A 26,812-nucleotide genomic window follows, 5' to 3' on the forward strand; every position below is an offset into this window, starting at 1 on the left:
GTGCTCTCTCTGCCAAATCAATAAATCTTTAAAAAACTGACAAAACCCCAGCAGATCAGCCCCTTCGGGGAGCAGGAGAGCATGTGGACCAGGGCGGCTGGGGGTGGAGGATGAGGCCTCACGGGTGGGTAGGGAGGGTGGGGTGTGCCGATCCCTGTGAACCAAGCCTGCTTGCAGGAGGGGAGCCGGGTGGGGAGAGCCAGGGACAGGGGTGGAGCAGGCAAGTCAGAGAGCAGGGAATGGGGGACCTTTCAGTGCCCAGGCCGGGCAACGGGCCCGGGAAGAGGGCTGCCCTGTGGTCTGGGCTGGCTGTCAGGGGTCGGGGGGCCCTGTTCTGGCCCGGGTCCTGGCAGCCCCAGGGAAGGAGAGCGAAGAGAGAGTGGCGTTTGTGGGGCAGGGGAGGCGGGAGGCAGGGGAAGCCTTCCAGAGGATGTTGGGTGGGATCTGGTGGGGGTGCGGAGGGCCTGGCTTCGAGGTCCTGGTGAGCTGGTGGCCAGCACTGAGTGTTGTAGGCACCATGAGCGTGTTTCCGATCTAGGTGAGGCGGCTCCAGGCTGGCCGTGGAGCTCACGCCCATGTTTGCATCTCGGTCATTTCTTCAGTGGCCGCTGTATGCCGTGCCCTGAATCCGGGGCCTCTTACGGAAAACGCCAAGTGGTCAGTCGACTCTGCGTGTGATTTCAAGGACATCTGACCTGCTCTGTGGCAGGGAGGGGACCCCGGCGCATGGGCCGTGTGCGCACCCGTCCTCAGGAAGCTCTGCGGACACTGGGAGCGGGGTTTTCTGCCCTGCGAGGTGGCAGCCCCCGGCTTCTTGCAGGGTCTGGGCTCTGAGACCGTGGCCCAAGCCGGAGCCAAGAGCCTGGTGCCTCACTGACAAGCCACCCAGGCATCCCTGTTTTATTTTTGAGTTTTATTGACTTCGTTGTTTTGCTTTTGTCTCTTAGATCTACAAATCCACCAAGTGCAATGACATGCGGCAGACCGGGTACTGCCCACGGGGCCCGTTCTGCGCCTTCGCGCACGTGGATAGTGAGTGCCCGACGCGGCCGCCCGCGGCTCCCCTCCCACTGGGCTTCGCGCTCACCTGGAGCAGGAGGGGAGCCGGCAACCCATGACAGGCCTTCTAGGGCCGTGTTGGGCCGGTCCCCCGCCCCACTCAGGGGCCACCCTGCCCTGTGGGGCCCAGGCTCCAGTGAGGACAGTTGTACCCTCTGGCTTTCCCGTCTGCTTTTTATGTTAATGGGGAGGGTGGCTGGTCTCGGAGAAATTCCTTGTCTGTTTTGTAGCTCTCCCGTCACTTGGGAGGACTGTGGTCACCTGGCCTCTCTTCCTCCCTCGCGTGGGGGCTCCTGGGACCCAGCCACCCTGCACTGGCTCGGTTTCCAGCCCGCGGGGGCTCACAGTCCACCATCCCCCTTTCTTGCAGAGAGCCTCGGGACGGCTAACGGCTGGGGCTGCCGAGATCCGGCGCCCGCCCCCGCCAGCAGCTCTGTGGCCAGCAGCGGCCAGCCTGCACATGTAAGTGGACAGAGTCCTGGGGAGGGCACCCCAGGCCTCATGGCATTTAGGGACATGGATGGATGGGGTCTGATGTGGGGTCGGCGGCTCCTTCTAGAAGTCCGTGCAAGTCTGGCTGGCTTCCGGCCTGGGTGGGCTGACCCAGCCTCGCTGGACACACGCACTCCAACCACACGGGAAATATGGCATTGGGCTGGGCTCCGAGTCCGGGCGGGACCCCTCGCGGGTAGGCAGTGTGGTGGGAGGGGCAGGGACCGGGCAGGGCGGGTGGCCCCTGGCCAGCTGGGCCTGGGGTTGGTGCTGCAGTTTTGCTAAAGGCACAGAGAGAGTCAGGGTGTCCACGTCGGGACCCTCGTGTCTGTGGGGCGGGGGCTCCTTCTGCCTGCTCCCGCTGGATACTCGCAGGGGTGTGAGAGTTGCCCCTCCTGTAGGACAGGGGCGGCTGACTGTCAGGGTTCCCCAGAAAGTGCCCCCGTCTGAGGAAACGGGAAGTGCGCAAGCATCTCCCACCCACCTTCCCACTGGCTGCTCTTCATGGAACTCACTTGCAAGGAGCCTGGCCACTGAGACACCTGGTTGCAAGCCATCCTGCGCCCCTCTGTGTCCTGCGCCAGGGGCTGCCCGGCCGTGGCTGCGCTCCCGGTGAGCTGGCATGGAGCGGCCTCTGCCCGTGGGCACTGGTGTCTGAGCCCAGAGCCCAGGACAGTCGTGCGCCTGCTGCATCCCCACCGTCCTGGCTTGGAAGCATTGGGGGGTCCAGCATGATTCCCCCTTGTACCCACTCCCGTGGCCACCGAACACAGGCCCCCCTCTCTGTGCCATTGACCCTCTTCGTGTCCAGCTAGGTGGCCCCTGGCAGACTGAGCGGAGAGCGTTCTGGACCACCAGTCAGCCCACAGCCTCGCTGGACACGGCAGGAAACCCTTCCTCTCTCCTTTTGGTGGTGGTTCTCAGGGCTGTGGCAGTTGTGGGCTTAGATGGTGGTTAGACGGCCACTGGCTGGGCCTCTCTGAGGGTCTGGGCTGCGTGGAGCCTGTTGTGGGGGGTGGTTTGTACCCAGGGAGGTAGCACTCCTGATGGAAGCCCTGGGCTCCTTGGGGGACAGTGTGGGAGCAGTGAGCCCACACCTGGCGCACACAGCCTGATGAGGACACGGCCTGGTGCAAACGTCTTTTATGTTTTTTTCCTAAATTATTTGGCAATTTAAAAAGTGGACCCGTGGGCGCCTGGGTGGCTCAGTGGGTTAAGCCGCTGCCTTCGGCTCAGGTCATGATCTCAGGGTCCTGGGATCGAGTCCCGCATCGGGCTCTCTGCTCAGCGGAGAGCCTGCTTCCCTCTCTCTCTGGCTGCCTCTCCGTCTACTTGTGATTTCTCTCTGTCAAATTAATAAATAAAATCTTTAAAAAAAAAAAAAAAAAAAAAAAAAAAAGTGGACCCGTTGCGGGCAGAATGGATCCCGGGTCGTGGGCGAGCTCCTGGGGGGATGGATGTCTGAAGTGTGGTGGTCTGTGGTCACGCAGTCTCGTGACCATGCTGAGTGCTGCAGAGCCCTCCGCTGTGGGAGGCGTGTGCTCCTGTGAGTTTGTGTCTGTTAAAGTAAAACACGAGTGGGCCAGCGTGCTCCTGTAGGCCGGCTCTGATATCCGGATCCCCATGTGCACCACTTGGTGGCGGCCCCGGGGCACACTGGCCCAGACCTCCCTGAGGTCTCCTGCTGTAGTGGCCCCTCTGGGAGGGCCAAGTTTGGGGCCTCACTGGCCTGGCCACTACCAGGCACCAGGTCTGGACGAGATCGCGCTGGGGCGGGGGCTGTGCAGGGAGGGCTTCTCAGCCAGACCCCTAGGTCTGCCTCACTCCCAAGTACCATCGTCTGTAAGGGTTGACGTCAAACCCCAAACCCTGGCCTTTGCTCTGCGTGCCCCCCGCTGCTTCGTTTGCACCGTGAATAGGTCTGTGCCAGTGGAGGTTCGGCACGAAAACCACGAGCCTCTGGGGCACTGTCGGATTCACTCAGGCCGTGTCCTTGTGTCGGGCACACCCGAGGACACCTGGGGTCTCACTGTGTGTAGACCTTGTGCCGGTTCAAGGACTCCAGGGTTGGACTCCCTCGTTCAGATGCGGGGTGGGAAGGCCCGAGTGTGCGCTGCAGACCTGCTCTTTCTGCCCAGAACATGCCCAGAAAACCTGTATGTTGTTCCTGAGAACAGCTATTGAGGCCCTTGTAATTTCCTGGGTGATAGAACCCTCTTTTTTTTTTTTTTTTTTTTTTTTTGAGGTGGTTCCTCAGTGCTCCTGGATGGGGGCTGGTCACTGGGAAGGCCAAGCCACAGTTAGAAACTCAGAACTTTCTGCGCCAGCCCATGTGACCCCGAGGGCGGGAAGGGGCTGGGGATGGAGTTAATGGGACGAACTTCCGTGAAAATCCCCCACGTCCGGGGTGGGGAGCATCTCCGTGCTGGGGAGGCGGCCCCAGCCCGCACGTGGGACTCTTGCAGACCTCAGCCGGTGCGACCCTAGCTAGCTGTGTTCTTTGCCCTGTCGTTCGTTACACAGTAAATCGACATAAGTGTGTGCTTCCCGAAGCCCTGTGAGCTCTTTCAGAAAGTGGCGGGGCCCGAGGGGAGTTGTGTGCGTCCTGATTGACAGTGGTCACAGGTGATAGTCTGACCCCAGGCAGAGGGTGTTGGAACTGGACTGGCATGGGGACGCTGACACTGGGTGTCACAGGAATGTGGTGTGGAGTGTCCAGGCCCCCACAGCGGGGAGGGGCCTGGAAGAAGGGGTGAGGTTGCCTGCAGGGAGCCCTATATTCTGAAGGCAAGCAGAATGGTTTCGGGGTAACCTTGCTTTCCTCAGTGTCACTTAGTCTGGAAGCATAGATACTCAGGTCTTTGGTCAGTGTCTTTGGAAGCCCTCAGCCTGCTCTGCAGGGAGAAGGTCACTTCTGGACAAGAGAGCTGCAGGGGATTCAGAAGTATCTGGCTTGAACCCGTGGCCCATCGCCCTGCAAAAGGAGGGGCCCCAATCAGCACTTCTCTGGACACCTTCCCCGCCTCGCCCCCTGGGGATCATTCTGGGTTCTTTTGTGATTCCAGAAGCCAAAAAAAGAAAGGAAGAAAGGCCAGGATGCCCTGAGCCACCACTGTGAATTCACGTATTATAAAATGAGTTATAAAAATCAGAATATTCCGATGATCTGAAGGACATTTTGGTCCACAGTTCTTGTGTGGATGCTGACCTGGGCAGAGCCGATGCAGAGCTCTGAGCACAGCCTTCGTCCGGCCCGGCGGGCCCAGCAGATGGCTTGTCAGTCAGGGTTTCTGTATGTGTAGGGGAGAAAAAAACATTTCCCACCACCCTCTTCGGTTCAAGACCAGGCCCCTGCAATTTTTTTTTTTAAAGAGTATTTATTTATTTATTTGACAGACAGAGATCACAAGTAGGCAGAGAGGCAGAGAGAGAGAGAGAGGAGGAAGCAGGCTCCCTGCTGAGCAGAGAGCCCGATGCGGGACTCGATCCCAGAACCCCGAGATCATGACCTGAGCCGAAGGCCGCAGCTTAACCCACTGAGCCACCCAGGTGCCCCATAGGCCCCTGCAATTTAAACTGATAAAAGGAGAAAAAGGTTATTATGTATCCATTTAGAAGTCTTTATAGAGAAGCAGTTAGATGTGGCAGCTTAATACCCTTTTAACGACGAGTAGTGAACCATGCAGGACCAGCGAGACAAAAGCAACGGGGTTTCTGTTTCCAGGGGGGTGAGCTGTGGGACAGTAAACGTATGGGGGAAGTAACATCAGGCCAGGGTTACTTAGTGAGGCCTGTTCTGTGAACACGGTGCTGGCGTGGGAGAGGGGAGGGTGTGCCTTCACAAAGGAAGCTTACTCTGCCTTCCCGGCTTTCTGCAGTTTTAGTGGAAGAGCCCTTTGCTTCCAGCTCAAGCCTGACTGCTGGTGGGCTTGGGGAGTGGGGGTTGCGGTGCAGAGCTCCCCATGACCCCTGCCAGGACCAGCCCGGAGGTCAGAGGTCAGGGAGCAGGTGGGAGAGACAGATTCAGACGTGAGGGAGGGTAGCGACATGAACACCTTTGCCGTCTCCTGAGCCATCTGTACTCCGCCTTGTGCACGTGAGCGAGGCTTGGGGGTCTGTGTGCCTGGAGCCCACCACTGCCTCCTTCTGTTGCAGGCAAAGCGGAGAGAGTCCCCTGCCGAGGGCAGCCACCAGGCCAGCGAGCAGGACGGCAAGCAGGTACTGCGGGGGCAGCCCTGGCTGCTGGGGCTCCCACAGACCTCTCCAGCCGCTGGCCGTCTGTGGTGTCCTTGTGTTTCCACTTGCCTTCCTCCCAAACTGGCCTGTGCCTCTGTCTTTCATTCGAATGTTCAGAAAATGCTGCTGTTGCCCTTTGGAAACAACAGAAGCCCCCAGCATTGTCCTCAAAGGGAGCACGGGGTGCCCTTTGCGGCCCGTCTGCGTGTGTCTTGGAGCTGCCTGAACAGAGCCTGAACAGAGCCCCATGGGGCTGCGTCAGCCACAGCCCCAGCTGCCCTTGAGATCCCCAAGTTGTCCTCCCGGCGTGGGCAGGGCCGGGCCCACCATCTCGCCTGGCGCTCTCCCCTGCGTCCGGCGCTGTCTGCGATTTCCGCTTTCCATGAGGACATGGGTCCCCACGAACGCTGGCTGCGGCTGCACTCAGCACTCGGCACACTGATATTTCTCTGTCGCCATCCATGCTTGGAAGGCCTGGGGTGCCGAGTGGCTGCCGACGTGCCCCTGTGGGCAAGCACGTCGTCTCTTGCCGTGGGTCTGTGCTGTGGGCTCTGTTCCTAAGTCCTCTGCAGGCGGCGCACCCGGCCTCCCTCCGGCCTGGTCTGCGGCTGTCCCCAGAGGGCTCTGCATCATGGCTGGACCAAGTTGCGAAGGTTCGTTCTCGTCTCAGGAGCTGTGACAGCAGCAGAAAGGGAGTTGGAAGTGAAAATGCAACTTAGTTATTTTGTGATGTTGCAAGGGAATCAAAACTGTAAGATGTTCGTTAAGAATCTGAAGCTGGACACATGGGCGATAACAGCTGGTTCACCGGGGGACCCAGGCACCCACCAGCCCAGACACCCCAGGGCATGTTGCGCTGGCCCCCAGCCCATCCTCATGTCCGCCAGCAGCCGGGAGCAAGCTGCCAGGCTCCTCTTAAGGCTCCTGCCCGCCTGTACCCAGAGACACCCTCCATCCTGTCCAGAGCTGGACCCCAGGACAGCAGGTGCCCCACTGGGGCTTCCCAGGTCACTGGAGTGGCTCCCAGTACTTCCCTGGGACCCCCAGTTTGAAGGCCACGTGGTTGGAGGCTGGCCTGGCCGTCCTCTGGGGACCCCTCACTTGCCTCTGGACACCTGTGTGCCTGCTGGCGCCGGACCTTCCCTCCGTGTAGCCCCAGGGAGACACGAGTGAGGGTATCCTCAGGTTTCAGGATTGAGTGTCACCTGATGTCTGCCAAGAACACGTCTTTGCACTGTGACTCCGTGGGTGGAGGAAGCCACAACGGGAGCCTCAGGCCAGCGGCTTCCAGCCGGGCTCAGAGCATGGGGGGATGGTGGGCTGCTTGCCCTGCCTTCCTGCCTCAGCCGGGACAGAGCGGGAGCCTGAGCCCCGGGAGCCTGGGGACCTTGCCCTCCAGACTTGGGCGGTTCAGGCTCATGTCACACGTGCGGCAGGGGCTGTCACAGTGTCCCCTGTGCTCACGGCTGGTGTCTGCACCAGGGGCTGAACGCAGCCAGCCGTCCGGGAAACACTCAGAGGAGCTGTCTGTGCAGGGTGGCCTTCCCTCATGAAGCATGTGTTCTTTCTGTTCCTGTCATTGTCATCATCATCATCGTGGAAAACATAACTGGGGCCGACCACATAGTAAAGCCATCCCGGCCTAGGCTGGCGCGGGCCCTGTCCAAAGTTGACTTCTGTCTCGTTTTGAAGCAAAAACCAGACACCACACGTTTCCCTTCCGTGTGGCTACCGGTCCCTGACCGCACGGTGACTGGGGTGCAACCTGCAGGGCCCCGAGCCCTGGCTTGCCCCTTGTCCTGGTCCCATGGGTCGTCAGTGTGCTGCCACGCTGCCGGCTGGGCCCCGGGACCGCACTTGTCCTGATCTGCGGCTACCGAGTGAAGTCGCGCGCCTTGCCCTCTGTTTTTTACCCTTTTCGGGTAATGAGATTATTTTTCTGTTTTCAGAAGCGGTGTTGGTTCTCTGCTGATGCCTTTTGGTGGATTTTTTCTTTACTGCCACGTATCTGCTCTTGAAACAGTTTCTGCAGAAAAGGCCATTAAAGCGACACTTTTTAGATGCATTTGTGCCCGTCCCTGGGTGATTGGCAGCTAGTGACTGTCTGTCCTGGTCGTTACAACCCACTAGGCAGTTAAAGAACTGAAACATTCGGAGGAGTCACACTGTGTTATATTTGTTGTGGGGTTGGACGTTAGCCAGCCGTCCCGTCTGTGACTGTCCCCGCGCCCCCCTCTAGTGGCCTCCGTCATGGAGCAGTCACGTTACCGCTCCCTGCGCCCGTCTACTCATCTTGTTTCCGTGTCTCCACGCAGAACCACCTGTCCGTGTCCGTGGTGGCTCACCCGCTTGCCCCTGGTGTGGGGTCCAGCGCCGGCTCCGGCAGCTCCTCACCGACCGCCCTGCCCACCCTCCCGGCCTGTGCCCACCCGCCCGAGCCCCCCAGCGGTGCTGCCGAGCCCGTCCCAGGTAAGTCTAACACTTCCTGGTTTCCTGACTTCGCTTCGCACTCACGTTGTATCTTTTTAGGGCTCTGTGTCAGGACACGTGGTAGGAGGCTCCTTGTTGTAGAAAAGCCACTGTGTATTAGGCACCTGTCCCGTGGCTGTACTGTCTGTGATCTAGAAACACGCCCCCTAGCAGCAGCCTCCTGGCCCTAAGACGAGAGCAGAGAGTGTGAGGACGAGGCTGGCCGAAGGCGGGGGCGTGGCTGAGTGGTCATTAGCTGCTAGGAGTCCTTGAGGGTCGGGGGACTGATGACCCAGGTGATTGGAGTCTGGCCAGAGGGAGAGTGTTGTCCTGAGAGCAGGGTGTGGAGCGGGGTGGTAGGGGCGGGAGGGCGACCTTGCCATGCTGGGCAGCACCCCCGCCCCAGGGCCCCGTCTGTGGTCCCATGTATGGCCACAGTTGCAGAGGGCTCGCATTGCTGGCCTGACCCGAGCCCCCATCTCTGTCCCGGTAAAGGGAGACTCCGCAGGGGCTCTGTTCATGGCTCTTGCCGTGCTCTCTGTCCCAGGGCTGGCCGGGATGGTGTGGCTGTGGGTACCACAGGGAAGTCGCTCCAGTGAGAGGCCAGCTCAGTTAGCTCCAGTGCCGTCCGTCCTCTGCACTTGGAGTCCTGGAGCGCATCCTTTCTTTTTCACCTGCTCTCTTGGGGACTGCAGGGGACTGGGAAGGCCCCTGTGTACCCGCGTCAGGGCACCACTTGGGCGTCAGGTGGCCAGCCCGGGGATGGTACGCTCTTACCCAGAGGTAAACGTCCATGGCTGGTGGCCCAGGAGTGTGTGCATATTGCTTTCCACCCCCTTAAACTTGGGCACCCCGGTCACGGCAGCCCAGGACAGGGAGGAGAGTATCTTTCCAGCGGCCATGCAGATGGCAAATCCTGGACTTGAAGGGGCCATGGAGCCCTTTGGTCCCTCCTGCTGATGTGAGGGACGCCGGACAGGTGAACACAGTCCTACTCCGGCATCGTGGCCCGCTCCGGGGCGCGCTCCGCATCGCTGGCTCAGGCTGGCCTCCCGGCCCCGTGCTCATTCTCAGGAGGGTCTTTAAAGGGTCACTCTTCTACAACCGGGAGACCTTCTGTGGCCGGGCATGTCTTGCTGCACAGCCCTGGCATTCCTGCATGGGCTCCACCTCGGAGCTGCTGCTTCTGCTGAAGAATCTTCTGGAGTCGAGCTGGCCTTGCCCCCCAGGATGGGAAGCTGGGGGGCAAAGAGGGGACCCCTGATGCAGCTGCCCCATCCCCCCACCGGCTCCCCCCCCCCCCAGCCCTGAACTTCTCAAACTTGTGACTCTTGCTTCCATGCTCTGGGCTTTTCTGGAAATTATGTCTATGCAGCTGTGAGAACCGCCAGCGGCTCTCCCCCGGGCTCTTCCTTAGACCGGCTTGTTGCTTCAAGGCTTACCTTCTTCATGGGTGGGTTCTGCGTCCGTTTTCTTATAAGCAAAACCAACCAACCACACGTGTTTTAGCTTGACCTGAAATGGGGGTGGAACGAGGTGTTCCTCTTGAACACAGATTTGATGTGGACTCAACGTGGCCAGTGGGCTGGAGAACTCAGCCGAGTCGCACGTGTTGGCAGAGACTTGGAGGCGGCGGGGTGGTCGTGCCAGCGTGTGTGAGCTGTCTGGCCACTGAGCAGGTCCCCTGCTGCGCTTGGGGGCTGAGTGGTTAGTTATGCAAGGAGCGCCGTCTGTATCGTGTGTCTCTAAGTGGCTCCCCTAGAGAATGCTGGACTGAGGCGCTTGGCTGCCGGACACGTGTGGTTAAAGACCCGAGCCTGGGTTGGGCACATGCACCGGTGTGCACTGGACACCTTTGTTTCCAGCTGGAAAGGAGCCAGGAAGCTGTTGCTCTGAATGGCATGTTTGATTTTACTCTTTGGGGTTTTTTGTGTAAAACGCAGAGGTTTAAAAAAAAAAGCTTATTTTCCCAGTTCACAGGTAGTCATAGTAAAATTGGAGACTCCTACACAGGCAGTCAGGGAAGAAAATCCCTGCCCTAAGCAGATGAGGCCACATTCAGCTCTGCCCCCAGACCCCCAAACGGACAGAGCTGGGGGCACCTGCACCTCGAGAGTGGCCTCGCGGCAGTGTGGCGGCCCCAGGGGAATCCGCGTCTTCTTAGTGTCCCTAGCCATCACCCTTCCGTCAGGGTCCTCGGCCTGTTTGTGTCACGGAGCGTTTGTAGGTCCTTCTTCCGCTCACCTCAGTATTCCCTGAGCCAGCTGCCCAGAGGTAGCACTGCCTGCTGACAGTACGTTTTCGGTGCCCCTGCTGTTAGAATCAGGGGCTGCTGTCATCGTTTTCTCTGGAGATCATCGCGTGTGGTCAGACCCCAGTCTACGGGCCCAGTTAGGACTCCTCAGAACTACCCTCTGGTCCCAGGAGGGCCCTTGCCAGCGGCCTTCCTGCTGCTGAGGACCCCCACGCTGCGGGGCACCTGGAAAGAGCCTGCCCTACCTGCGGTGGCCTCATGGAGGCTGGTGTGGCTTGGGTTCTGGCTTTATGGTGCTCTGCCCACGGGGAATGAGTAAACGCTCGTGTGAGTAGATGCTGTTTGCAAACTAATTGTGCGATTGGTGGGTTTAGTGGAATCATTTCACGGCACTTGGTGGATTTCCTTTCCTTTGCCTTCCACTTCATACCAGCGGGTTTCCGATTAAAATAGTGACCTTGAAATAGTCCTGGTGCAGCTCATTGCCAGGAGTGGCCGGGAGTCAAGGGTGGGAGAGCCTTCATCCAGAGACCAGATGGACTATGGAGGGGATGGGGGGCCTGGCCGCGGGGCTGTGGGCAGCTGACTCGCAGTGACCTCGAGGGCAGAGGTCTGGGCGGGGGGCCTGGCCCAGGGCCACGGCGTGCTCCGTGGTTAGCTCATTTCCATCTGAGCGTGTCTGGACGGGAGGTAAGGTCCTTAAAGCGGCCCTGCCAGTTGAAGCCCCTTCGGGCACCTGGACGTGGGCTTTGCGCACACTGCCTCGAGGTGCCAGTGTCAGGAGGTACGCGCCCCTCTGGGGTCCCACATACAGGGCGGCAAGGAACTGGGTGCTGCGAGGACTCGGGCTGGCGAGGTCCGCCCCCGCGCACCCCGCCCGCGGCGCCCCCGACCGGAGCTGCAGGGCCGGGGCCGGCACAGATCTAAGGGTTGCGTCACCGGGGGCGGGGCTGGCGCGGGGTGAGTAGGAGGGTCGCGTTGTTCGGGGGGTGGGGCCGGCGCTGGGTGGGTGGGGCTGGTCTCAGGGTTACGTCACGCAGGGGTGGGCCGAAGGATTGCGTCACTCGGGGGCGGGCCCGACGCAGGGCGGGCGGGGCGCGGGCTGCGTTTGAATCGGCGGCGGCGGCGGCGCGGTGGACGGTGAGTCAGCATCGTCAGCCCCGCGCCGTCTGGGTGTGGGTCGTCGTTATGCGGAACTAGCTGTGCACCCCGGGCGAGGTGAGAGCCAACTCCGTCTCGACGCGCCTCCCCGCCAGGAGAGCAAACACCCCTCCCGGTTGCGCTTCCTCCCCAGGTGCGCCATGTCCCCACGTGCCCACCTCCCCAGGTGAGGTGCGTCTCCCACCTCTCTGCTTTTCCAGTTCCCCGGTGGGCCTCCTCCCCAGGTGCGCTACCCCGTGCACCGAGCCCCCTCCCCCAGGCGAAGTGTGTCTCCCATCCCCCTCTCACCTTCCTCCTTCCCAGGTGCACCTCCTCTCGCCTCCAGGTGCTGCTCGTACCCGTTGTCGTCGCGTCTGTGCCCAGCCAGGGATGGCACCCAGGGGTCAATACCAGCTCCCTTAGAGACTGTCAGTGGTGTGAATGCAAACAGACCCTTTTTGGGAACCTGCTCTGCAGAGGCGCCCGCGGGTTCCCTGCGTGGGCGGGAGCCGCGGGGCTTCTTCGGGGGGCCTGCATCACCTAGCGGAGGTGCTTTGGCTCCTAGTGACGGCGGGGTTCCTGCCTGGTCCTGCGGGGGATCGTCACCTGCACTGTTGGATATTCAGGCCGGTCGGTGGGTGAGCGGGTTTGCCGGGTGCTTCTCCATGCTGTCTTAGGGGAGGACGGTCTGCTGGGGGGCATCCGGCCCTGGGTGGGGAGCACCCCCACGTCAGGGCTGCCCAATGCTGGTCTTTAATTCTGTGCACTGTGCTCGTTGTCCCTGTGTGTCCTTTGACCCTGAAGGACCGCGTGGCCTCCTGAATGTGCTGTGTCACGTCAGGATCTGGGGATTGCCAGGGCCGTTACTCAGCAGCTCTCCGCGGATTTCTCACCAAGGTCTGGGTGGTTCCTAGTGGCTGGGCAAGGCGGGTTCTGGGTCCGATGGCACAGCTTACGTAATTTAGCTTTGATTTTGAGCGTTCAAGTCTTTTTTAAAAGTCTGCTTTCGTTTGAGAGAATATCCCAGAGGACTTGGGTCTGACCCAGAGCACTGATGTGGAGCAGCGACGGATCTTGTTCTGAGATGAGCAGCCGGTGCGCCCCAGTCCGCACGCTGGCTGTGCTGTCCTGGGCAGTGGGCCCCTCTCTGCTGAGTCATGGGGTGGGGGTGGGGGACTGTGAGAAGATAAATCTTTTCCAGGTGAGGAAAGGCTCTTGGTTCAGCTTCTTCTCCCCTATGGTCGGTTCATTTGTGCTTTTGTTATGAGAAAGTGTTTCTAGAACTTTGTTGGGTTAAAGCATGCCACACCTAATCTGGTGCTGAAGGTTGAGGCCCCGTCATCAGGCCTGGCTGACCTGCGTGTCCAGGACAGAGGGTTGGGACCCCAGGCCTGCGCCAGAAGGGTGGGTTTGGGCTTCCATCCTTTGTGGCCACCTTGCAGAGCACAGAGAGGTGGGGGCAGGGCAGGTGGGGGGGGTGGAGCTGGCTTTCAGCACATGAGTCTGCAGGGGGTCCAGGCAGACAACTAAAACGAGGGTTTGGGAGGCTGAGCAGAAGTTCTCGCAGGATGAGGGGAGCCGATGGAAGATTTGGTTAGGCTGCAGCCTAGGCAGTGTCCAGTGTCATAAGTCCCAGAGGAAGAGCCACGGTGGGGGCAGGGTCTGGCCCCGGTGGCCACGAGCATGCCAAGAGGCACAGTCTCCACCGGAGGTAGGACTATTGACGTGCCAGGATTGGCATTTTAAAAAGGCCCCTTGTGGGACATCGTGGTGGGGCACAAGGGGCAGCCCCCAGAGACCGCTGGAGCTTAGGGCCCTTGGGTGCGGGTTCTAGGAGGATGGAGGGGCTAAGGGCTCCTCCTGGGGCCCTGCTGAGCGCATGAGCCCTGGTGCATGGCGGGGGGAGGGGCCTCTGTGTCCCCAGAGTTTGGGAAGCTGCTGATGGGGCAGTGGGCCTCTCCCTGGTAGGAGGAGGCAGAGTGTCTACGCGGGGGGGGGATATGTTGGCATCTCAGGGTTAGGGCTGCTGAAGCGGAGTGTGTGGCTGTGGAGCAAGCATTGGAGGGGCTACTGGGCCTCCCCAGGCCCCCCAGAGAGGATGGGAGGTTTGAGAAGGGGGTTCTGGTAGGGGAGGGGAGGGCAAGGTGGTGCTGGGGAGAGGGTGCTGCCTTTTCCCAGAGCATGGAGGCATGGGTGCAAGGCTGGAGGGCAAGGTTTAGCAGTAGTTTGGGGTAAGGTGGGGACAGGATGTCAAGGGGGGGTTGGTCAGCGAGGGCTCTGGTGCAGGGCTGCCAGGGGCTTCCAGTGCCACAGTGGGTGGGCATGGGTGAGGGGCGTCAGGGTCAGCGGTGTCTTCCCCAGAAGCAGGTGGACCCTCTGGGCAGTTCATAGTTCTGTTCGAGGAGGGTCCCAGGAGTTCTGGGCCTTTGGTCTGTGGGAGGTGTCTGTCCTTGGACCCCATTATTGTGGGTTGAATTATGTGTCCTCAAAAGGTAGCTCTCCGTTCTAATCCCTGAGAACGGGATTTTATTTGGAAACAGGCCTTGCGGATGTAGTCAAGGTAAAACGAGGTCACGTGCATGGGTCCTAACCCAGTGCGATGTGTCTAAGAAGGTAACAATTTGGCCCAGACGTGGAGGGGTGGCCGTGGGACAGCCGAGGCCAGGGCTGGGGTGTCCACCGGCCCAAGACTGCCAGGGGTTGCCAGCAACACCAGCAGGACTGAGCCTGCCCCAGAGCCATGGGAGGAAGCTGGCCCTGTGGGCCTTGCTCTCATCTTCTCTCCTAACAGTGCGATGGACTCGTGGGGCAGATTCGTGGGGCGCTGTTGGAAGCCACCTCCTGTGGTGCTCAGTTTGGGTGGCACCAGGATGCAGGTGGCCTGTGCTGCTGGGTCTTAGGAAGGAGTGGGCCAGCAGGCGGGCGTGTGTGTGTTGGTGGGGTCCTGGCTGTAAAGAAAGGCCGGAGAAGCACGGGCTGGGGGAGCCCACCAGGAGGAAGGGGCCCTGTGGGCCCCAGCTGAGCCGTGTCTGCCTGAGGGGCTCTATCTGTCCATTGTCCCTGCAGCCGTCTGGTGCAGGGCTGCCAGGGCCTTCCAGTGCCACAGTGGGTTCCCTGGCTGATCTGGCGCGGGGTCTTTCTCTACAGCCCCACGGAGGACCACAGCCCCGCGTCCTGTGCTTGGCTCCTCGGCTTCTTGCTCCTCAGAGCAGCTGGGGTGGGCTTGAGCCCGGCAGCCACTGTGCGTGCTCACCTCCTCCCTAGATGGGAGCCACAGGAGACCCTAAAACCTTTGTTGGAAGAGTGTTTCCTCCTGAGCGGGCAGGCTGCAGTGGGGGTGGGGGAGGCCAGCTGACCTGGGTACAGTTCTGTTGGGCATGGGAATCCAAAGCAGGGCGGGGGGGGGGGGCAGGGCAGGGCATGCCTGCACGGTGCCCCCCGTTGTGCGCTCCCGGCCATGCCCTCCCTCCCCCGCCCCGAGTCCCAGTCCCAGCAAGCCCACATCTCCCCTCCACATGGGCTGGAGGAAAGGGCGGTGTGTGCCTGCGATAGGAGACTTAGCCTGGAGCTGCCTTTAGGCCGGCCGCCAGGAGCCAGCAGAGCACAAGGCACCATCCCTGCGGCCAGCTCAGTGGGCTTCACGGTGGTAAGCGGTGTCCACCAGCCCTATGGACAGGGAAGGGGTGGTGTGGCTGGGGGCCAGACCCCAGCTCTGATCCGCAGGCGTCCTGCAGCCGGCTCCCGGGAAGTCTGCCTGTCCCAGGCCTGCGGTGGTTCCGAAGTCCCGTTTCTAACCCTCTCCCTGCCTGGGTTTCCCCATAAATACAGTAATTCCCTGGTAATTACGGTAGATGCTTTTTGTTTGAAGGGAGGTAGTTTCTCTGCAGCCGCCGGGAGGTTTGGGCTTCGCTCCTGGATTCTAACCCAGCTGTTGGCCGTGGTCATGGTCCCCCTGCTGCTTCCGGGCATGTCCCTGGAGCCGCGGCACGGCCAGGAGTCTGGGCCCAGCCGAGGGTGGGATTTGGTCAGCAATGAGCAGTGGCTCCTCCTCCTGGTGCCTCTGGTTTGCTGTCATTTGTCACAGTTCAGGCGACTTGGACACTAGGAGGCTGGGGGCAGGGCCGAAGCAGAAGGCTCCAGAAGTGTGGCTCACAGACCCCGAACAAGCAGGCCCAACTTGGGCCTCCAGGGTGTGTGCCTCGGGCTCTGGCATGGCCATTGGGCCTGGGGCTCTGGGGGCGGGCGACACCCTGTGGCTTCCAGAGACTGTTCCTGTTGCACATGACAGGCTGTCGGGGGGTCGGAGGGCCTGCTGGCTGGCAGGGGAGGAGCAAGGCTCAGCCACATGGGAAAGGCCACCTGCTTCACGGAAGGGTGCACGGTGGGGCCGTGTGGCTGACCTCGTGCTGTGCCTTCAGCACCCCCGGGTCTTCTGTGTACCCTGGGCCGGAAGATGGCGGCAGCTCGGGCCCAGCGGGTGTCCTAGGAGTCACACAGATGGCTGGTGGGGATGTCCTCTGGCCGCCCCTTCCCGGAGTCGACCGCTGTGCGGCTGCTGGAATTGAGAAGCTCTTGGGGCTGCTGGCCCGGAGCCAGGTGCCTGGGGGCCGGTGTCAGAGGGGGAGGGGATGAGGGGAGGGAGACCCCTGCTTGCAGGAGAGGGAAAGCTTTGGGAGGTGGGGAGCCCCATGTTGTTCCAGGCCTCTATTCCAGTAACAGACGGGCCGAGAGCGTGCTGGGGTCCCAGAAGCCCTACCAGCGCCATGGTCTGGGCAAGGAGAGTGCGCATCTCTCGCATGGGCCAGGCTCTGGTGCGGCCCCACACTCACGGGACATCCTGTTCTCCAGGTCCTTCTCTGGACCTTCATCTCCGCGACGTTGGCCTCCCCGCCCTAGACAGAGAGCTGGAAGAGCATGACAGCGCCGACCTGGGCCCGGCAGGTAGGTCAGAGCACCGGGGCTCTTAGCTGGGCTGGGCGGGCTTTCTCTTCAGAGGGTCCCATGGCCAGTCTGTGGTCAGCCCCCCGACCCCTCGGGGCCTCTGGCCTAGCATCGTGGTCTCTGCGGAGACCTGGGCGCAGCCACCACGGTCCTGCATGGTGGTCAGGCCAGCCCCAGCCCCACCTGCTCACTCGACCACGTCCGCTCTCCGCAGGTCCGAGGTCACTGGGGGGCTCGGTGCCTGTCACCGTCCCAGGCTGCCCGCCCCGGTCCCCGTCCCTGCACTCATCCTCGTCGCTGTCCACCTCCCCGCTCAGCTCGCTGTCCCAGTCCCTGTCGGGGCCTCTCGTCTCCTCGGCCATGACGCCCCCCCAGCAGCCGCCGGCCCTCAGGTCGGAGCCCGGGGCGCTGGGCCCCTCCACCGCATCCTACAGCTCCTTAGGTGAGCCGGGCCCCCCACGTGGTCATACTGCCCGGACTCGGGGGTGGCCACTGCCCGGACTCGGGGGTGGCCACTGCCCGAGGGGGTGGGTCCCCTGTTCAGTCTGCTGGCCGTGCTTTGGGGCACAAGGATGGGCTGTACACATAGCCCGCTGTCAGGGTGGCCCCGTCTGTCACCTGGGAGTAGGGGGACCTGGGACGTCACTCGGGACCCAGCGCACAGCGGCACCAGCCCTCGCTTTATTTCCTCATCAGGGACGGTTCACTCACGCACCTCCCGACACTCTCAGGCCGCACATGCCTCCCCGTAGGCGACCCCACAGCTCCCGGGCCTCCAGACTGAAGTGAGGGGGTTTCCGGGGCCAGGGTTCGCGCGGTGACAGCTCTGACCTCAGTTCCTCTTCTGCTTACGCGCCCTGAGTGGCCAGGAAGAGGCTGCGGCAAAAGATGGTGGTGGGGGTCGCTGTCAGCGGGGCCCAGAGGTGGCGTTTCAGCGCTGTCGCCAGTGACCGCTCCCGTCCCCTCCACACACAGGCTTGAACGGCGTCCCTGGGAGCATCTGGGACTTTGTTTCCGGCAGTTTCTCACCCAGTCCGTCCCCCATCCTGAACAGCGGCCCCGCCCCGCCGGCAAGCACGAGTCCCAGCGGTGCTGAGCTGGCACGTGTCCGGCGGCAGCTGGACGAGGCCAAGAGGAAGATCCGGCAGTGGGAGGAGTCCTGGCAGCAGGTGAAGCAGGTGCGCGCCAGTGGGGCACAAGGAGGCTGGAGGGGAGGCGGGACAGGTGCGCCCATGGCCGGGGGCGGGGGGGGGGGGCGCACACCATGCCGCCCGCTGCTGCAGCCTCCTCTCCCCCTGGGTTGCAGGCCTGTGACGCATGGCAGCGGGAGGCGCAGGAGGCGAAGGAGCGGGCCCTGGCGGCAGACAGCGCGCGGCAGCTGGCGCTGCAGAAGAAGGAGGAGGTGGAGGCCCAGTTCCGGCGGCTGCAGGAGGAGCTGGAGGGCCGCGGGTTGCGGCGCTGCGCCGACCTGGGCGCCGTCCCTCTGCCCCAGCTGCACTCGCTGCAGAGTCGGCTGCGCCTGGACTTGGAAGCCGTGGACGGGGTGAGTCCTGGTGTTGGCTCCAGGCAGCTGCCAAGGCCAGCGGAGCCGGTCTGTCCCCTCCCTGCCGGCTCTGCCCTCAGAGGACGAGGACGGGCTGGGCACCCCTCCCGCCAGGCGGGATCAGAGCCAGAGTGGCCCCTCCCCGAGGTCACCCCAGGTCCCAGGGCAGATCTCTGCCTTTGTGTTCTCCACCCTGGGCTGTAAATCCCTTCTACAGCAGGGCCTGTTGTGAGAACATCTGGAAGGTTCCACGGCCCTCACACACTGTTCCCCTCCCATGGCCGCACAGCCCCCCAGGCTCTGTCTGCTCTCTTGGCCGGAGGCCCGGGTCCCAAGTCAGGGTGCCTACGAGCCCAGCCCCTCAAGTTTGCTGGCCACAGGGCACGGTTGGGGCCTCCATGTGGTCCTAGTCCCTCAAGGTGGCCACGTGCAGGGCTGCCCCCTTCCGTGCCCGTGCGGCTGCTCAGCTCCTGGGTCTTGTGAGGGGTTCCCTGGCCCTGACTCTGCAGCCGGGGCCACCTTCTCCGACGTCCCATGGAGGCCCCGTCCGTGGTTTTCCTGGGGCCTTGGTTTGGCTGCAGCAGGCTGCCGACCCCACCGCCGACCGGTCGCGTCTCACCCCACAGGTGATCTTCCAGCTGCGAGCCAAGCAGTGCGCCGTGTGCCGGGAGCACGCCCGTGGTGCCGTCCTCCAGCCCTGCCAGCACCGCGTGCTCTGCGAGTCGTGCGCTGCGGGCGCGCCCCCCTGCCCCTACTGTGAGGGCCAGCCCCTCCCATGGTGACTGTTCCTGTGTTCACAGCCTGGGCTGCGGCCGCTGCCTCTCCAGCCTCAGGGGTGCACTCCCCTGGAGCCCGCCCAGCCAGCCCCACAGGCTCAGGAATGACGCAGGTGACCTTGCCAAGCACTTTGTAAACTGGGGGCGTTACACATTCTGAGTTGCTGTAAGCTGCTTTCTAGGTTTGTGGTTTTTTAATACGCGATAATGCGAAGCTTTATATGTGGACTGTGAACTTACACAGTTTCCTGTCCGTTCGTTAACCCGTGGTATGGTAAAGCTCTTAGATTTCCTATTCTGAAATGAGTACTTAATGAAATGAGCGTTTATCTAGTAGTGAGAAATGCCTAATTTTTTTAGTTTTCCAGTTAAGTGCAAACTATCTGTAGCAGTGACGCCGAAAGACAGTCTGCGGAAGGACCCTCACCCTGTGCGCACTCACTAACTGGTTTTCTAGGCCAGAAGCATGCAGTGGCGCCAGGCGCCGAGCCCCGATCGTGCTCCGTGACCCGCAGCCGCTTGTCTAAGTGCCTGAGCCTCACATGAGGGGCGGACGAGGCCCTTCCCTTGGGCTTGTCGCTCCCAGGGGCCTGATGGCGGAGGCTCTCACATTCATCTCGCAAAGCTGTCCCTGAGCCTCTGCAGCCCTGAGAGCCTGCCGGGCCCCCCATTGGGCGGCCTGAGGCCAGAGACTCACCCCCTGCTCCGGGGTAGTCCAGGGGGTCACCAGGGTCACTCAGGTGACCCCAGGCTTGTAGGGAGAGCCCAGCCACCTGGCCCTGGCAGAAATGCTCCTGAGAGCTGGTGTGGTTTGGGGGATGACCTGAATTTTCTCTGATCCAAGCTGGGTTGTTTTCCTAGAAATCTGGGGAGAAGCAGAGGATGTGTGTAGTCGGCCCAGACTTTGTCGTCCTCACGACGCTGTAGAGGCGGCGGGAACAGGTGCGGCCCCTCTGGCCCGGAGGTCTGGGCCCACACGTGGCTTTGCCAAAGACTTTTCATAGCATTTTGTAAGCGGCTCGGTGTAAATTCTTATCAGTAACCAAATATTTACTAGAGTAAGAGGTTGAAAACTTTTCTTAACTTAGGACATACCGATAGCTCTCACTTCCAGGGCGGCTCCATGACGTTCCGCAGCTGGCCCACTATGAAGGTGACTGTTGACTTGGTTTTAGTGAATCTACTTTGTTTTTAATGACAGTGATGATTTATTAGCTCTTAGAAATTACGTATATTTTGTGCTACTGTTATCACCGTTTAAAATTCTTTATTTTTATTAATATTTATGCATCGTTTCCCATTTTAGGCCTTTGGTCATTTTTGGGAAACAGGACAATGTTTATTATCAGTACCTAGTCTAGACGTTTTCAAAGTGTGGACTAAGGGCAGGCACTTCAGCTTGAAGCCTGTAGAAGTTGCTCTGGTTGGTTCTTGCCGTGTGGTGGGCAAGACAGGAGCCATGGGGACCCAGAGAACCGCCCGAGTGGGCCCCCGGGGGACTGCCTGTTGGGGTCCTTCCCGCCCCGTGGGTGGGGAGCCTCAGCTAACCTGCAGGTGGGTGGCCACGGTGCTGGGTGTAGCTGCTCCCGCCTCTCGGCGCTCGTGGTCGTGGCCACGTCCCGCCTCTGCGGCCGGTGTAACTGGGGCCACAGGAGACCTCACTTGGTGGGTGGCTTCGTGGGGGGATTTAGGGAAGCCTCCGCTTACGTTCTAAGTATTAGAGGAGAACGTTACCAGAATGGAACTTTAACCCAGAAAGTAGTATTTATAATGCATAATCATTTACTTGTAGTGAATTGTTCCGAGTTAACACTTGTTTAAAGTTTTTTACACTACAGCATTTATGCAGCGGTTTACAGAATCCATGGAATTATTTTTATCAGTACAGGAATTAATTAAAACTTTGAGTCTTTATTCTGTCTGCCTCTCTGAGCCGAGCCTGAGTCCCTCCCGGGCCCCAGAGGAAGCGGCTCCCTCCTGCCCCCCTCCCCGCGGGTCTAGGGCTGCCCTTGGCCTGTCTCGGGTCACAAGGTGTTCCCACGCAGTCCTGGGTCGCCTCGTAGCTGCTCTGCTGTCCCGTCTGTGGGTGTCTTGGGGCCCACGTGCTCAGAGCTGGGAGCTCCTGCCAGAACAGCAAGTGGCAGGAGTCAGCACAGGCCCTGGCCTGTAGGCCGCAGGTCCCACAGGGGGCCAGGGCCCCGCAAGGGGCATGACTCACCCGCGGGCCTGGCGTAGGGGATGCCGTGCTGCGTCAGCACACTCTGCAGTCTCCGCAGCTCCTTCACCAGCTCTCTGTGCGCCTGCGACAGATAAGCCCGGAGGGCAGGGGTGCAGAGCAGTGCTGGGGACCATCTTGGGGCTGGCCGCCCTGCCCTTTCCCTACCTCACTGCAGCTCTCTAAGGTCTGGAACACTGGGTCCTTGACCGCTCCTTCCTGCGCTGACTCTCCTTCTTCTAGAGGCTGTAGGTAGCCGGCGTCCTCAAAAAGTGCCCGGAGCACCTTGCTGTAGCCCTGGGGACGGGGGGAGGAGGGAAGAGTCAGCTCCAGGCTGCACTGTGCCCAGGGGAGGGGGTGCCCACCCCACACCTCACCTGTACTGTGATGAGCTCCTCAGCCAGGTCCTGCTCCGCCTGGTCCCACCGCTGCTGCAGGGCCGGGGGAAGCGCAGGGTACACTAGGGTCCAACAGAAGCTGGCTGAGCCACGCTCCTACCCACCCCCTCCACGCTGCCCGGCCGGCTGGGGGGTCCTACCTAACAACGAGTGTGGGTGGCAGACCAGAGGCGTCTCAAACGTCAGTGCGTAGACGCAAGTGCTCGGCTCGGACACGTGGGCCAGGCGGTGGCTTTTTCCACAGGTAAGCTCCACCTGCGGGGATAGCTGGTAGGTAGGCTGGGGGGGGCCAGTACCCACGCCCTCGGACCCTTCCCCAAGATCCCACCTTGCTCTGCCGGCTCCGGGTGCGGCACGAGTCACCGTCGCGCATCCACATGGCCCGGAAGGTGCTGTTGACGATTTCCCACTCGTGCCAGATGCTGAGGGCGAACGGAGTGCGTGAGGCAGGGCGGGAGTGGGGGGGACGCCAGCCCGGGGCCCGGGATCCCCTGCTCACCCCAGGATCCCGCTGTAGGCGTTCCAGCGGAAGGTCTGCTCGTGCTGCGTCACGTTGTGGAATGGGCAGAACTCGTACTTGTACCTGGGGGCACAGGCGCGTCAGGGGGGTCCCTGCAGCCGCCCCCGCCGGCACCCAGCTCACTCACGTGGACTCCAGCAGGCTGAAGCACTTGCCGGAAAGCCTGGAGAGGTGCGCGGGCCCTGGAAGAGAGCAGACCGGCTGAGTGCGGCGTGGGGCGGGCGGGCGCGTCCGCGGGATGAGTGGCCCTGGGAATGGGAGCGTGGGTGCTGGACAAAGAGCCAGAAGCCAGGGGACCCGGCCTTGCTGGAGGCTCTGGAGCACAGAGAGGGCCGATGACCAAGCAGGGACCCAGTTCTGCACCCAGCGCTCGCCCGGGTGTCCCGATTCACACGGGACACGCCAAGACAGCATGGCCACACCCAAGGGAAGAGGGACAGAACCCTCCCGGGAGCAGCCAGACGCTGGACTTAGGAGACTTCCAAACAGTCCTAAATAAGCTCCAAGAACGGGAGGACAAAGACCGACACTAGAGGAAGGCGCCTGGAGAGACATGCTGGAGCCAGAGGCCGGTAAGGGGTTTGCAGGATGGGCCGGTGAGTGCACGGAGCACCAGCACATGGCCGCGGTGAGCCCCGGGCACAGCCGGAGAGAAGCCGTGAAGCCCGCAGCACGGGCGGGCAAGGGTCTGACCCCAACCGCACAGCCCCATGGAAGGCGGTGGTGGTGCGTCTGGAACAGCCCTCCCTGATGGGGACGGAGTGACAACGGCCCGGGGCGCCCCTCAGATGGATCGAGGTCTGTGCGCCTCTCCGGGACGCGCGAATGCACAGCCGACAGGGTCCCAGACACATCGGCACCGGCCTCTGCTGGGGGCACCCCGTGTCCAATGGGGTCGCCTGCAGGGCCAGTGCCCAGGCTGGGGGAGGGCGGAGCCAACCCGAGTAGTGTAGGGCATAAAGGAAAACTCAGAACTTAATGCTGTCCGAGGTCCTTAATCCCTACGGTTTCTGGGGGCGCCGGGGTGGCTCGGGGGGTTAAGCCTCTGCCTTCGGCTCAGGTCATGATCTCAGGGTCCTGGGATCGAGTCCCGCATCGGGCTCTCTGCTCAGCAGGGAGCCTGCTTCCTCCTCTCTCTCTGCCCGCCTCTCTGCCTACTTGTGATCTCTGTCAAGTAAATAAATAAAATCTTTAAAAAAAAAAAAAAAAAATCCCTACAGTTTCCAGAGAAGACAGACGAGGGAGAGGCACACGTGGAAGAGGAGTGACATCGAGCCTGTCGCCTGGAAGAAAATGTCAACAGAGCAACGAGGAACAGAGAAGCCGCCGGGCCATTCCGGGTAGGCCGTGCTCTCCATGCGTCCCGAGGGCCACACTGGCTGTGAGGAAGGCCCCGTGCGGGAATCGTCGGAGATGCGGATGCCCCAGCCACGGCCCCGGGCAGATGGAGCTCAAAGAGCTCTGGAAAGCCGCCTCCACCGCAGCCCACAGGAGAAGTCCCAAGGGAAATCGGAAAGCCCTGACACAAAGCCTGGACCACAGGCCTCCAGCGCTCACGGGTGCAGCTCCGACTCGGGCCACAAGCAGAGCCCGCATCTTCACGGCATCATAGACTAGACCAGGGGCTCGCCAGACGCACGCTAGTGACAGGAGAGACAGACGGGGCAGAGGCCGGAGAGAAGCCGGCAAACGCGACACTGGTTCTTCAAAGAGCCCAGCAGACTTCACGGCTTTCAGCAGGACTGCCAGCCCACTGCCGCGGCTCCTCCAGTCGGGCGGGATGGAGGGGACACGGCCAGGTCTGCAGACATGAGATGCCAGGAGAAGCGCCCACTGGCAGCCGACCCAGCAGCCAACCCGTGTGACATGCACACGATCCTGGAGACACGGCCGCTCTGTCCTCCCCACGCGTCCCCAGAGCCTCCAGGGCCAGCATCACTGCAACACCAAAGTCACGGAAATCTATGATGAGCACGAGTGTGGAGAGCCCTCGCCGAAAACACCGCCGATGTCCTCCGACAGCAGGCCGGGGGGCCACGCTCCATCCCAGGGGCTCGTCCACAGCAGGGGTGCCCGCACCTCCAGCCGCCGGGGTAGCGCGGGGACAACACAGCAGCCGCAAGCATGGAAGAGCAGGAAGGCGGCACCACAACAGAGGCCACCTAGGCGGACCCCACAGCGCGTGTCCTGCCGGAGACACACGGCACGAGACCCCTGCGCTGCCTCTTAGCTCCGTGCAGTCCTGCCCGCTCCAGCCCCGCATGCCCGTTTGCACCAGAGCAGTCGGGCACCAGAGCAAGAAAAGGCATCCAAACTGGAAAAGAAGAAATACAGTGACGTGGCCACGACGGAGTCCCCAAGCCCGTTCACGATGTCGCAGGACACAACACTGCGGACGCCGGAGTGTTTCCCTCCACTAACCATCCAGGGAGCACTTCACACAGTTCCGCGTGGCAGAGCACCGGGAAGGTGGAGGACGCAGACCGCGGACCCCACGGACGCGACCAGAGACGCACGAAGCAAACCTCAATCCTAAAATATGACAAATGCCCAAAATGATGTGATTCAACCTGTACCAAATTCAGTAATGTTTCTTTGCAGAAATGGGAAAACCCATCATAAAATGGAATCTAAAGGACCCCAAAAAGCCAGAACTATCTTACAGTAAAAGAATGAAATGGAAAAACTCAATCCCTGGTTCCCAACTGTGCTGCGGGGCCGCGGAGAAACACCTCAGGGCACTGGGACACAGGCAGGGACAGCTGGGAGCCCGCAGTCCCGGATGTCCGTCCCCACGCCCTGACGTCAGGCTCACGCAGTGGGGAAAGGGCCGTCTTCTCAGTAAGCGGTGCCGGGAGAGGAGAGCGGACGCAGGATGACACGGAACCTTCCTTTAGACCATGTACTGCGGAACTCTGGATGGGTTTGAGGCTAAGCCTAAAGCTTAGCAGAAAAGCAGAGGGGAAGCCTTACGACAGCGGTGTCCCCAGTGACTCCGTGGGCTCTAACCCCAGACGAACTCTGAGGAACGACACTTAAGAGCCGGCCTTGGGATTTTAGGACTCACGTGCCTCAGGGGCGCGTCCACAGTGAGAGAGACACCCATGGGCAGCAAGGAGACAGGTGCAGTGCACACTGCCAGGACACACAGAGCTGAACCGGCAGCCTCGCTGGAAATGCGCCAAGGACTGAGGAGAGGGTTCTCTGAAGCAGCTCCAGACCTCCCCCGGGGAGCCACGGCCCCGTGTTGGGATGGCCGTGCTCGCTCGCACTGCACGGGAGGACCGCAGGCCGGGGTCGGGATCTGGAGGAGCACGCCGGGCCGGTGCTCTGCGGTCGCACAGACGCTGGCCCAAGCACTGCACGCCGCAGCCACCAGCACGTTCTTGATCTGCTTTCCCCCCCAGCTCACAGAGGACCCACAGACGGGCCTCTTGCTGGCGGGTTGGGCGGTCTGTGCGCACCTGCCCACGGTGTCCCGTGAGAACCGCACGAGTGCGGCCGCGTGGCCCGAGTTAACACACGACTGTGAGTACACAGCTCGAATCAGCGGAGCCCAGCTATGTGCGGTGGGGAGCGTGACCTCACGGGAGGTCCCTCTCGCTGAGCTGAGAGCACACGCTTCACGAGTTCATAGTCATGGCTGTGAGAGCGTGGACATCCTCATCTGTGTAGGAAGAAGCCAAGAGGGGCGCCAGGGTGGCTCGGTCACTGAAGCAACTGCCTTCGGCTCAGGTCATGATCCCGGGGTCCTGGATCGAGTGCCGCGTCAGGCTCCCTCCTCTACCGGAGCTGCTTCCCCTCTGCTGCTCCCCCTGCTTGTGCCCTCGCTCTCGCCCTCTCTCTCTGACAAATAAATACAGTCTTTAAAAAACACAACCTCGGGGCTCAGTGGGTTAAGCTGCTGCCTTCGGCTCAGGTCATGATCCCAGGGTCCTGGGATCGAGCCCCGCACCGGACTCTCTGCTCAGCGGGGAGCCTACGTCCCCCGCTTCTCTGTCTGCGTTTCTGCCTACTTGTGATCTGTCAAATAAATAAATAAAATCTTTTTTTTTTTAAAGATTTTATTTATTTGACAGAGATCACAAGTAGGCAGAGAGGCAGGCAGAGAGAGGGAGGAAGGGCTCGATCCCAGGACCCTGGGATCATGACCTGAGCCGAAGGCAGAGGCTTTAACCCACTGAGCCACCCAGGTGCCCCAATAAATAAAATATTTTTAAAAAATAAACAACCTCAAATTATTATTAAAAAGGCAGCACAGAAGTCTTTGCTGTGTTGGAGGCGGCCGCCCCTCCTGCAGGGCACTCTGCAATGCATGTGGCCCCACCGCGGGGCCTGGGCCTAGGCGAGCCCACCCAGGGTCATGGGCCCCGGTGACAGGGATGCTGGGGGGTGACCCAGCAGCTGGGATGTCGGGGCAACAGGGCAGCAGGCCCCAGGGAAGAGCCCCCAGCATCGCATCTCCCTCTGCAGGCGGCCCAAGGGAAGGACAGCAGCCCCGGGCCCGGCGCGGACAGCGTCCCTGCGAGAAAATGCGCTGCCGGTGGGGCAGGATCAGCCCTTCCACTCCGTGAGCACGAGGACGCACGAGGACACACATCCTTGACAGAACTGAGTGGGAAGAACCAGACAGGGGCGCGTGGCCGTCGTGTCCCGCGCAGGCTGTGTGTGCAGACCTCCCGGCCCGCTGGCAGCCCCCGTGCTCCCTCCCTGCGCCAGCGGAGAGGTCTCGGTCCGCTTCTCGGTCCAGCTGTCGCTACACAGCACAA

The 26,812-nt window shown here is 61.5% G+C and overlaps 2 protein-coding genes across 16 annotated transcripts in view; one reads left to right on the forward strand and one right to left on the reverse strand.

The window, feature by feature from the left end:
* Positions 1-20,824, forward strand: part of UNKL (unk like zinc finger) — a 34,499-nt gene extending 13,675 nt beyond the window's left edge. For 10 of the 15 annotated variants that reach the window (XM_059415734.1, XM_059415737.1, XM_059415738.1 and 7 more), the window contains 9 exons: positions 948-1,032; positions 1,430-1,521; positions 5,707-5,769; positions 8,103-8,256; positions 16,499-16,591; positions 16,806-17,033; positions 17,567-17,769; positions 17,898-18,134; positions 18,761-20,824. In XM_059415734.1, coding sequence (XP_059271717.1) covers positions 948-1,032; positions 1,430-1,521; positions 5,707-5,769; positions 8,103-8,256; positions 16,499-16,591; positions 16,806-17,033; positions 17,567-17,769; positions 17,898-18,134; positions 18,761-18,916 — 1,311 coding nt within the window. In that variant the 3' untranslated portion in view covers positions 18,917-20,824. The other 5 variants (XM_059415735.1, XM_059415745.1, XM_059415747.1 and 2 more) reach the window with 5 other exon arrangements.
* The window catches only part of GNPTG (N-acetylglucosamine-1-phosphate transferase subunit gamma), a 28,280-nt gene continuing 22,269 nt past the window's right edge, over positions 20,802-26,812 (reverse strand). Inside the window, exons 4-11 of the mRNA XM_059415751.1 lie at positions 22,171-22,225; positions 22,023-22,106; positions 21,852-21,945; positions 21,664-21,778; positions 21,503-21,585; positions 21,294-21,422; positions 21,129-21,210; positions 20,802-21,032 (exon numbers count right to left, since the gene is read on the reverse strand). Of these exons, the coding sequence (XP_059271734.1) occupies positions 20,935-21,032; positions 21,129-21,210; positions 21,294-21,422; positions 21,503-21,585; positions 21,664-21,778; positions 21,852-21,945; positions 22,023-22,106; positions 22,171-22,225 (740 nt within the window). The 3' untranslated portion in view covers positions 20,802-20,934. The remainder of the gene's footprint in view (positions 21,033-21,128; positions 21,211-21,293; positions 21,423-21,502; positions 21,586-21,663; positions 21,779-21,851; positions 21,946-22,022; positions 22,107-22,170; positions 22,226-26,812) is intronic.

This window comes from Mustela nigripes, chromosome 11 (assembly GCF_022355385.1).
Source record: "Mustela nigripes isolate SB6536 chromosome 11, MUSNIG.SB6536, whole genome shotgun sequence".
Taxonomy (NCBI): Eukaryota; Metazoa; Chordata; class Mammalia; order Carnivora; family Mustelidae; genus Mustela; species Mustela nigripes.